Source organism: Leptinotarsa decemlineata, unplaced genomic scaffold (genome assembly GCF_025532065.1).
Source record: "Leptinotarsa decemlineata unplaced genomic scaffold, Ldec_3_MD MMD2_tig00002159_RagTag_RagTag, whole genome shotgun sequence".
Taxonomy (NCBI): domain Eukaryota; kingdom Metazoa; phylum Arthropoda; class Insecta; order Coleoptera; family Chrysomelidae; genus Leptinotarsa; species Leptinotarsa decemlineata.
In genome coordinates this window covers 3136675-3149196 of record NW_027412574.1, presented here as the reverse complement: position 1 = coordinate 3149196, position 12522 = coordinate 3136675, and the positions used below count along the sequence as shown (strand labels likewise).

The following is a 12522-nucleotide window of genomic DNA, read 5'->3' as shown; positions in this document are numbered from 1 at the left end:
CAATTGTACTTTCAAAATTAAAAAAAAAAGAATACATACCAAATGATTCACCAACCTACACTTGCAAGTATTACGTTTTTGAAAAACTTCTCGGAAACACTTTCACTCAAATATTTGGTTGGACAATACATTTGAATATCTCAAGCAAAAGCAAAGGTATGAATTTACAGAAAATTTATTTAATTCTCATTGATATTAACCTGACTTTCAAAACATAGGATCTCGAACAGTGCTGCCGTTTTTCCCTCACCCCTTCTAGTTATCGAAGTCGGCTGTGATATTACAACAAAAAAACTGTTTTTGGGTGAGGAATTGATAGTCTTGAAATCAAAAACAAACATGGCAATAATCACGGACCCTTCTACCAGAAAATTTTCTGCCAATTTGTACCCACGAAATAGTTAATCTGTGTCTAGAGTGAAAGTGTTACCACTCAGATTTGAAAAGGCAAGATTGAGAGTTAGAAATTAGCCCGTCATTTCATCAGAAAGTAGAAAGTGAAACAGTAGAAGTGATTGGCAGTCTGTTCGTGCTCCGGCTTATATACCTTTTTCTTTCGTTTATATCCATGCAAAATTATCGTTGTTGAAGTGTCCCATTGCTCATTTGCAAATCTCCCAATACACCAAAGGTGAGCACGTAATTTCACTTAATTATTGGGCAAATTAGTTATTTCCGAGATAACATCATCCAAAACCATACCAAACTAGACAAAAAATCGAATTCCTACGGTCCTGAACAAAAAGGTAGCCTGCCGATAAGAACGCGGCCCAGAATTATCAATACTAGCACGGGAGCTTGCTGTAAACATAATGACTAACGTTACACCTGATAAATCTAAGGACCCCTCTTTACCTGATATCTTGTATTTCCTCAAAGTTCTCGACAGGAAATTTAACAAAACCCAGGAAACACTAGCTGATTTGAAAAAGGAGGTAGCATGCGTTAACCAGAAAATATCGTTTCTAGAGGAGGGAAACGCTCATCAGAAAAAAGAGATACAATCACTGGATCGTAGAATTCGTCGAAATAACCTAGTGGTGTTTGGTATCCAACTCGTGGATAAACTAGAGGCACTTGCCCTACTAAGTTGCCTGCTAGAAATGCAAATTGAACTGCGTGACTTGAACAACTTAGTCATATTCACAAACAAAGATAATAGAAAGATATTCAAAATTGAATTGCTGTCCTATTGGAAAAAAGTGGAGATACTTCGAAATACCCATAAACTGAAGAACAAAAACATTTTTGTAGCTAATGACTTGAGCCCTGAAGACCAGCGTGTCCATAGGTCATAGGTCCATAGTCCATAGGTCCAGAGGAAACACCTCAATACCGCCAAAGAAAACGGAGTAAAATTGACTATAGGGAATAATCTACTGGTCATCAATAAAAACACCTATTCTTCAACAGACTTGGAAACAAACCTGAGGTTTTGCGTAGCGAAAAGCACTCAGAGGATAAGGACGAAGGAGCAAATATAAGAAAAGATCGTTCATCCCCCGAGGAGACATCTTCCAAAAGAAATCTCAGACATAGAGTCCATTCCACCCGGACTAATTCCACTAAACAAGATAAATAAGCAGTCGATAGTGGTTTTTCGCCTTTTTTTGAAACACTTGTATCGATTCATTTGTTGTATCTCATTTTCCCACTTATGAATTAGATTGATTTCATTGCATTATTATTATTTTGTTCACTGCTGAATCAAAGTTCAATGTCTAAATCTTTCAGTTTGGCTCACTTGAATGTGAGATCTCTGTTCACTGGGTTCGATCAACTGAATGATTATATTTATAGAGAAAACATGGATATTTTTGGAGTTACAGAGACGTGGCTAAATCCATCTTCAAGCTCGGACGCAGTTAAAATCAACTCCTATCAGTATGTGCTGACAGAGATGGTCGAGGTGGAGAAGTTGCCTTTTTTATCAGTAATAAAATTAGTTTCAAAATAATCTACTCTCATATTAGCTTGCATCTCGAGCAGCTATGGATCTCTACTTCTTTTCGTTGTAAAACTTATATTTTTGGAGTAGTTTATCGTCCTCCTTCCGGTGATGTGAATCAATGTTTAAGCGAACTTGAAGATAGTGTGGCCAATTTGTTACCTTCCTCCGATTTTTTCTCGTAGCCGGTGATCTTAATATAGACATACTCACAAATGACCGAAGATGCCACCTCCTACTAGATTTATTCAATTCTTTCAGTCTTTATCAAATTATTGATGTGCCTACTCGCATAACTTCTAATTCTCAAACACTGATAGATATCATCCTTGTTTCGGACAAAGATAAAGTGTCGTGTATCGAAGTCTCTGATGTAGGTGGATTATTCGACCATTTGGCTGTTTCTTGCAAGATCACCACCATCCATATACCTTTGAAAGTCAAATTTATTTCCTATCGAGATTTTCGCAGCCTCAATCACGAACTATTTCGTAATGATATCTAGAATATTGATTGGGGTGACTTTTATCAGCTTGATGATGTTAACGAAATGGCTATGCTTCTGAACAAAAATATTATCCAACTATTTGACAGACACACCCTCATCCTCACCAAAAAAATCAGTAAACCACCAGCTCCTTGGCTGACTTACACCATCAAGGAAATGATTGCTCTTAGAGACCGTGCCTTCAAAAAATTTAAGCGAACTCCTTCTCCTACTGTAATTCGTCGTGAGAAAATAGCATACCTCGATTTCATTCTTGCGAAGAAAAATTCTAAAGCAACTTGGAACACACTGAGATCACTAGAACTTTTGAGAAAAAGTAACAATATAGAAATCCCGAATAACTTGAAGGACGCGAACCTCATTAACATAAACTTCAGTACAATTCCGCAACCAGAGCGTTCAAACTACCAAATTTCATTATTAGAATGATACCGTTCTCCTTCAGTTATTAATAAACCTTTTCATTTCAGTGCGGTCTCGTCTTCAGTTATACAGAAATGCCTGAATCGTCTCAAAAGTAAGGCAGTTGGCTCAGACAATATCTCACTCTTAATGATCCATCTCTTAGATAGTCATCTATTGGATTCGTTAACCTTTCTCGCTAATGCCATTTTAAATAAGGGTGTTTTCCCAAGTTGTTGGAAGAACGGTGTGATTATTTCTTTAGCTAAATGCAACTCCCTTTCGGATTTCTCTGACCAGAGACCTATCACCATCCTACCTTGTATTTCTAAAGTTGTTGAGATGATCATGAAGGACAAAATTTGCAGCTTCATAAATGATCGCCAAATTATCACACCCGTGCAATCCGGTTTCAGACCTCAACACAGCACAACCACAACTTTACTTTCCATCACCGACGACATCTTCAAAGCGGTCAATGAAAGTAAATTAACTTGTTCAATGCTTCTGGACTACAGTAAAGCCTTCGACACCCTTGGCTATGACATCCTGTGCGATAAACTCAGCTTCTTCGGTTTTTCTGTGATTGCGCTGTCTCTGGTTAGAAATTACTTATCGAACCGAACTCAAAGAGTTATGGTAGACAGTATCAGCTCAGAGACTCTGCCCGTAACGAAAGGTGTTCCTGTATATTTGTGACTTCCATCAGTCAGTAGAAAAGTGCAAAATTCATCATTACGCAGATGATACTCAACTGTACTTCTCCTTTCAGTTCCCTGACATTGGTTCCGCTCAAAACCTCATTAATTATCAGGTCATAAATTGAAGTTAAACTCCAAAAAGTCAGCAGTAATGATCTTTGGATCGAAAAGATTGCGAGATATTGCTAAAAATAGTCTTCATATGCATATAAATGGTGACGTTCTGCCTTTTGTAACTGATCGGAGTTTTATGTGTCTTTCTGGAAGCGACTTCTTGTGAATTTAGTTATTTATTGCAGTTTGTAAAGTTGAGGTGGAATTTTGTTCTTCACAATTCAATGCCACCTTTAAATGACAACTGACTTCATTTTGGTTTCAATGTCTGATGGGGTTATAAATAACCCCAAATCATTTATAAATTGGAGGTTAGGCCATAACTTGATACTTATTTTTTTCTGGTGTGTCGCAAAATTAATCTGCACTGCTATCCCTCGAAAATCTATTTGTTGTGTTGCAATATTTTCCAAAATGGGTTTTACTTGTTTTCGATTGCTAACATCGAATCAAATTTACAATAATTAATAAAAATAGCTGTATACAAAAATTTTCTTTCAAACTCCTGATAGTTTCAATTCATCTTTGAATTCATCTTATAACAACCTTTGTTGGAGTTACAATGATTTCATTATAGTGTAATAATTTATCCTCAGTTTTCGGTGAAACCATTTCAAACGTCTTCTCTTGAGATTTTTTGTTGAAGGGTTTCTTGGAAATGTCATTTGAGAAAATGTATCAAAGTCGTTTCATATTAAGGACTTGCAATATTTTTTTTGAACTTTCTTGATGTGGTTTAAATCTGTTTAAATATTCAATGTTTGCAACTGAAGCGAAGAACCTAGGCCCGTGGCTCGATTCTGAACTGCACTTTACAAAACACATTAGTCATTTGATTCAAACGTCTTTCAATATCTTAAGGCAAATGTTTCCAAATCGGGAACAACTCAAACTAAAATTATGTGAGGCGCTAATCATTTCGAAAGTTTCATATTGCGATAGCATTTACGGCCCTGCATTACTTCAATCTGATTCCCTCCGTCTTCAACGAATCCAAAACAGTTGCCTTCGTTTTTCTTTTGGCATTCGAAAATACGACCACATATCAACGGTCATGAAGGAATCAGGTTGGCTGCAACTAGAGAAACTCAGGACACTGCACCTACTCATAAACACCCACAAAGTCCTGAAGACCGGAATGCCACACTATTTAATGAAAAAATTGAATTATTTCTCTAATATTAACAGCTTTTCCACTAGAAACAGGTCGGTGCTGGTCATTCCTGAACACAGGTCTTCTGTTTTTACTCGCAGCTTCTCATACAATGCAGCTAAATTCTACCATCTCCTGCCCAGTGAATTCATATCCTACACGTTAAAAAACTTTTAAAAAAGACTCAAAGAACATTTATTTGAGTAGTTCACTTTCCTCATGCTGGCCGTGGCTCATGCGTTTACACAAAAGATTTGGTGACTGAATAATAATCTTTTTTTTTCAAATTGTTTATATGTATGTATTGTAATTTTCATTTATTCATTTCAAATTTCATTTTTATTCGAAGGTTTAGTTTAAAAACAGCTTTGCTGACACTCCGCCCATTCACCTCAATTTTTTTTGTATAATCTGTATGTTCTTACTTCAGGTGAATAAAGACGTTTTATTATTATTATATTATTATTTCCTGAACTGTTATCACCCGAAGACGATTGTGGATACTAACAATCGAAACGTCGTGAAGTAACTTGGTTTGGAATCTTTTAATTTTTAATTTTCATTTCTTGTTAATAGTTTTTTAATTTTCATGTCATATTAATAGTTCATTTTTTCATTTATTTGGATTTTTTGGTTGTTCCTTGTATTTTATTTCAATATAATTTGAGTTTTTTTTGCTTGATATAATTGTTATTTTTCAGATAATCTTTTTCATTTTTTTACAGATTCAATCAGGGATTTCAAATAATTTTATATCATATTAGACAATGGAAGTCCGAACTAATCAAATGCATCACGTAACATTGTCAACCACCTTCAAACAAACGGATAGTATTCGGATCATTCCCAATTTGATTTTAATTCAAGAGCCACCGGTAGACAGCTGTGTCAGCCTATTGAGCATCGTCAGTACCGGGCAGGCGGTCCTCGATTGAAGACAAAATGTGAATAACCAAGAAGAGTATACTTGATGAAAATAACTGCATAAAAGCAAGCGAGACATAAGTGGAACACCCAAGTTAGCTTGCCAAGTTGGTGTGTGTTTTTTTGATACTCAAAAGACTTATTTCCACAACGTTTCGGCAAAGTTTCATTTGCCATCTTCTGTCTGGAGTTTGAAACTAGACACGCCCCACGGAGCAAAACCCGGAAAAACAGCTCATCATACTTCGTGAGACGTGTCTAGTTCTAAACTCCAGACAGAAGATGGCAAAGAGCCTTTGCCGAAACGTTGTGGAAATAATCCTTGTGAGGATGAAAAATAAAGAACACGGAGCAAAACTCGAAAGTGGGAGCGAGGGTGGGGTTGATATGGCGAATTACATGCATCAACGTAGTGTGTAAAGCTGTGAGATGTGCGGGAGGGGAGGACACTAATGATATCCACAAATGCGGTAATTTGTGTGAATCATCTTGTTTGTTGAGTCAGTTGAGACGGTTTTCAGTTGCAATGGTTTTGGTGTTTTTGAAGCTCATTGCGTGACCTTTTTCCAGATTGTTTGAGAAGCTATGAGGCTGATTCTGATTTACGGAAGGCTAGCTCATAATCATAGCCTCCTTCAGTTGCTTCGATCTATTGTGGTCGTTACTGAATCTGAGTGGTATGGGTGTGAGAAGTGTTGAGTTTTGTGACAAGGACGTCCAGAAATGGAAGTGGGTTGTTATTTTTGATTTTCTTTGTCATTTTCAGGTCATATTGTAGAGAGCTGAGGCGGTTTAAAAATGTATGAATACTTTCAAATCCATGAGATCATATAACAAAAATAGCATCTACATATTAAAGCCAACACATGGGTATGAGGTCAGACGTGGTGATGGCTCTGGTTTCAAATTCTGCCATGTGAAGGTTTGCAAGCACTGGAGAGAGTGAAAAACGCGTGGAGGCGTTTATCACTTATTTATAAAACGTGTTGTGGAAGAAGAAATATGGGCTCTATGCAGTGGCAGATGAAGTTGAGAGTATCTTAAGGAATCTGGTGTTTCGTTTTGAGGACGGATAAAGTTTCGGATAGTGGAACATTCGTGAAAAGGAATACTATGTCAAACCTGACAAGAATTTCTCCTGTGTATTGAAGGACTTTAAGATTTCAATAAAGTTGAGAGTTTCGCACATATGATGAGGACACTTCGACTGGTGGTTGGAGAAAATTTGCAAGGTGTTTGCAAGGGCGTGTGAGGGAAATTCAAAGACAGTGGCGATGGCACAACCTGTAAGTTACAATATGAGTTCACTTAACAAATAATATAATTCATAATAATATTTTTTAGACTCTCCCTGAGGATGATAGTATAAAAACTAAATAGAGGTCCATATATCTGACTACACCCTATGTTCATATTCTGATAGTACAAGTGAACTTCCAATGACGAATATATATCTCCGCAGGCAAACAAGAAACCAGTAAATGGTAAAATTTTAAAATGTTCGTTTATATCGTATATTTCCGAAACCAAAAATACTGGATCCATTCTTTGGTATCACTCAATGAAACAGAAAAATAGACAACATTGCCACAATTCAACCTAAGTTTTTATGTTGACGATATCCTCATGCATAATAACTCTAATTTGCCCTTTATATAGATTCACCAAAACTTTCAAATAGTATAGGCGAAATCCTCAACTTTTGTTAGTCCAGAAATGATGTAAGTATTTTCTCATGGAGATACACAAACATTGCAGGGATATTTCGAGGACGTCAAAACGCTTTATGTGAGACAAGTCCGATATATTAGTACAAGATTTTCAAAAGTCACTGACTCGAATCCATAGAAACGACATTGAATACTCATACTTGAAATTAATATCTATAAGTTAATATTACTGATATATATTTATTAAGCGAATTGATTATATCTTACCTTGAATTCCATCCACAGACTTTGATCTGAGGCAGCGCTGATGGCAACATATAGGTATGAGAGACTGACCAAAAGTTTCATTATGATATTTCTGAAAACAAGAAAAAAGTACAGATATCATGACGCGTAAGAGTTTCTCATGAATGAAATTCATTCAATAATTGGGTCACATCTTTGATAATAGGAAGTACGGTGTTAGCGAAACGTATCTAGAAATGAAAATGTTTGCCAAAGTTGTGAAATTATTATCATGGATAGTGTTAATAATATTACTTACCAATCCAATTGGCTACCGATTGGTCATTTACTATGACTTGTCTTCGAATTACGTGTGCCGTTACATGACCTTGAGTTACGTCATGACCATGAAACTCCCTTTTAACTTTCCGCCTGTGATTTGACTTCGAAAGCTGCAATGATTGCATCACCTTGGGTTAGCCCCGGATCTTCAATTTTTTTTAGGCGGGGCAAAAACTGAAAAATGTTGCCGCCGCCCACTTATATTTATTTTTATCTTTATCATCTTTATAATTTCAGATGTCCATTAATTGATTGACATTTGGACATAGACTTTCCGGAAATAATGCATCCATCGCTGTTTTATCTGAGTTAGGCCTATTTATTTCCAGATATACCTATAGACATGAACGTGTAGGATATATATATATATATATATATATATATATGAAATAACTTCGTCATAATTCAACCCGTGTGCAATTCGATTTTCTATTGCTCATAGAAGATCGCAAATAGTTTTTAATTAGTTTTAGTTTGCTAACACTTCGCTCACAGCTTGCGGGTGTGGTAGGAAGTGTAGAGTAAATTCGCAGGGCAATACAGATATTCGGAAAAGCATTCTGCAAATCACGCGCCTAGATCTGCAAGAGCCTTTTCTATATCACCAAATGAAAGTGGAGCTTGCTCTTTGAAAACATAGAGTTCCTGGCAGAATTTAATGGTGCTTAAATGTCGCTCGTAATTTAGAGCCAGATTTGCTCCATACTTTTATAGTTATTCAATAGACATTTTTAAAATATTAGTAATAATAAGAAAAGCAAAATTCAGCATGGCAGCTCAATCAAACTCTTTTTTAATTTATGATATGATTCGTCTTCACACATCTCATCGAATTTTTTTTTTCGTTTCGGAATTCATTTGTTTTGCAAAATAGACTCAACACCAGTTTTTTCAGTAACTTCTCCAGCCTCTTTTATCCAATATTTTATTGGATTTTTTCTGATTTTTTGTGTGACGACACGCGCAAGGATAATACTATTTCGCGGAGAATATTCGCCCAAATAGATAAATTTTGAACGAATTTAAAGTTCTATATCAGTTAAGAGAGGACCTGCCTCGTATTTAGCTCCTGGGGCATGAGAAGTTTGTTTGAGTTCTTCTGAGGCTCTTACTGCAACATGTTTCGCTGACCATCTCGTCTGGCTACTTTCTTTTAAATTTGTTATAACATATCTTTCCATAATGTCCCACCTAGTAGTGGAGCCAACAACAAAGCAATATACTCTTTGAATCAGTCCGTATAGTTTAATATATTCCTGGTATGATGAGGCAGAATGAATACATACAGGATGTAAGGAGTGAGCTAAGCACGGTACGAACTTGGCCAGATCATCTTGACTTGTACTCCTTTATATATGCCGGCCATATTGGACCCATTATCATAAGATCGGCCACGACATTGTCCAATATCTAAATCATCAACTGTCAATTTTTATAAAATCTGTTGACAAATGTTCTCTCCTATCTTTCCAGCAACTACTATTGAATCAATCAATCTTTCATTTCACAAACATTGCCAGTTCTTTTTACATATTGAACTACCTGGGTCATTTTTTCTGTATGGACACATCTGGAGTGTAGTGTAGTATTTGGCTTCTTTGAGGTTATTTGAAATGTTATTTCTAACTCTTTTTTGCTATTATGTCAATAACTTGATTCTGTATTGTCTTTGATGAATATGATACTTGACCCTTTTTGAGTGTTCTAATTGAAACTTGAGAGTTTATTTATGTTTGGCGAGCAGAGCGTGTTCAAGAAGTTACCTTGACTAGGCTGGGGACATTGTGATGAGATCGCTAGGAATTTCGTGGGATCCGCGAAAAGAAAGACAGTTTGTGGATAGACACAATACAGCATCCATAAAAATACGCAGGATCTGTCTCCATTTTTCTATCTCTTAGTGAATTACTCGTTCAATGTTTCGATCGATACCTTGGCATGATTTCATTTGTTGTACTTGTGTTTTCCACTTAATCATACACTCTTCGTGCATTCAAGTTGCCTCGTGTTCGGTTAATCTCTCTGAAACTTTTTTCCAATTATTAAAGATCTAAAGGAACAATTCGTCCGGCCAGTCTCAACTACCTACACTTTAGGTTAATGAACTGACACCTATCAGAAAACAAGTACTCTGATAGGTGTCAGTCCATTAGCCTACAGTGTAGGAAGCAGAGACTAGCCTGAACGAATTGTTCATTTAGATCAATGGTTCTTAACCAGTGATCCGCGGACCACTGGTGGTCCCTGGAAGCATTCCAAGCGGTCCGCGGAGCCATCCTTATAAATATGTTAGATGAGTCGACACGATACAATGCGACCCGTCGCTAAAATGTTTGAAGAAGAGTGACTATTTTCTCAAGAACTTGAAACGACGTCGCAAGGTGCAGATGTTATGGATGCAATCAGTCAATATATGGAGAAACATGGACCTACGTGGGAACGGCTTGCGGGGTTTCGTACGGACGGTGCTCCTGCTATGCTTGGTTCTTGCTCTGGTCTTGCAGCATTGGTAAAAAGCAAGAATCTGTTTGCAATTACGACGCACTTCGTTAATTATCGTCAAGCACTAGCTTCCAAGACGTTTCCAGAATGATTTGCTTTGACGATGAAAATAGCTATAAAATTAGTAAAATTCATTAAAAAGAATGCACTCTATACTCGTCTCTTCAAACAATTGTGTTCTGATATGAACTCTGAACATGAAACTTTGCCCCTCCACACGGAAGTGCGTTGACTTTCCAAAGGAAATATGTTGTTGAAGTTGTCCGAACTGAGAGAGGAAGTAAAAATATTTTAACTAACAAGAAAAACAACGAGTTGTTTGATCAGTTTTGCGACTCCAAATTTAATTTTGTTTATTTGGTCGATTTTTTGCGCAACTGAACAAATTAAACCTTCTACTGCAAGGGTCAGGAAATTTGAAGTTGCAAGGCATGAGCAATATTTGTATTTATGACGATAATAAATTAATCAAATAAGCTTAATCTAATTATTGATGGAGAGAGTGCTGAAATTAAAGGAGAAATTCAAACGAACATATTACATTTAAAAAACTTAAAAATTGAATTCAATCGCTATTTTCCCGACCGCGAGGATAAAAGTATTCAAAACTGATCCGCAATGAACATTTTTCCTGAAGTACGAAAAATTACTCACTAGCAGCGCTAGTAGTTCGGTAGGGACAAACACTGCCTAATCCTCATATAAACATATGGTGAAGTACAATTAAAAAAGAATGTTTTTAACAGAAGAAGACGTTCCTGGAGCAAAACTAAAATTTGCAACTGTAAAGGATAACATTAAAACGTTAGCTTGCATGCCGTATATTAAAAATAACTGGAAAAAAGTGAATGAATAGACAGGTTAGTATACAGACTCTAGTAAAAGAGTAGCGGTAGATTCAAACTGTAATGAAAGAAATTTAAAATAATTATGAATTTCAGATTCATTTCCGAGAAGAATATGAATCAAATATAGATGGTATTGATAAAATAAATTCAATTAAATATAATAAATGAATATAATTTAATAAACGATTGAGGTTAAATCTCATTCTAATCAATGGTAATTAACTATGAAAAATTTACTATTCATTTCATGTTTAGAGCATACATATGAATATTTATTTATTTTGTGCACCAATCCACTCTCCCCGAAGCATGTATCCATCTCTTACATCTAACCTCATTAATATGAGATTTTATAAATGGTATAAAAAACACGTTTTCTTCCGGATATCGATTATCCGACGTACAATTCGCAAAACAGCAATGCTTTGTTGGCATATTATTAGCACAAAATAATTTTTTATATCAGATTTATATTTTTAAATAATAAATTAATATTACGTAAATAATACTGTTTTACATGTGAATAGTTTATGTTTGTCCCTACTAGTGCTGCCTCTCGTGACACGTTCGCTGTACTATTCTCAGGAAAAAGGTTCATTCACTCCTGAGGTGCCTGATGAAGTTCAAGAAGAAGTAATTGATACGCTACACGACAGCAACTCAAAAGATACATTCGAATCAGGAATTAATCTCGAAGAATTTTGGAGCCAAAAGGCAATTTCTTTACCAAAACTTCGAGACATTGCTATTCGTTCCCTAACTTTGTTTTCTTCGACATATTACAGTTACAGATTTTACCTAATGATTAAAGGACTTTAAATAATTTTATGTGTATTTTATTTATAGATGAATCAGAACAACCATTCCATTCATTTACTGTACCTACTGTATTTATTTGTAGTTATCGTAAGGTACTTTATATTAACTACAAACCAATTAACCAACTTTGGTGGCCCAAGGCCTGACATAAATTTTGTCAATTGGTCCCGCATGACTATAAGGTTAAGAACCACTGCTTTAGATGATTTGATTTATCCAGTCTTCAAGTATGTTTTCTTTCCTTATACGACGAATTGGGCAAATTTCGGGTATGCGGTTAGTTACCTCGTTCACAGGCAGATGGGGCGATGACAAACCTATTGTTTGTTGTTTACTTCAGCCTAGTTCGAGGAATGATACTCTGAA

The 12522-nt window shown here is 36.0% G+C and overlaps 1 protein-coding gene and 1 long non-coding RNA gene across 3 annotated transcripts in view; one reads left to right on the top strand and one right to left on the bottom strand.

Annotated features, from left to right (window-relative positions):
- The window catches only part of LOC111515480 (cathepsin L-like proteinase), a 31346-nt gene that overhangs the window by 18329 nt on the left and 495 nt on the right, over positions 1-12522 (bottom strand). Inside the window, exons 2-3 of one of the 2 annotated variants that reach the window (XM_074177066.1) lie at positions 12442-12517; positions 7688-7778 (exon numbers count right to left, since the gene is read on the bottom strand). In XM_074177066.1, coding sequence (XP_074033167.1) covers positions 7688-7768 — 81 coding nt within the window. In that variant the 5' untranslated portion in view covers positions 7769-7778; positions 12442-12517. The remainder of the gene's footprint in view (positions 1-7687; positions 7779-12441; positions 12518-12522) is intronic. The other variant, XM_074177065.1, reaches the window with a different exon arrangement.
- Positions 5864-7234, top strand: LOC141482987 (uncharacterized). The gene is made up of 2 exons (XR_012465834.1): positions 5864-7036; positions 7095-7234. It is a non-coding gene; the product is annotated as an uncharacterized lncRNA (long non-coding RNA).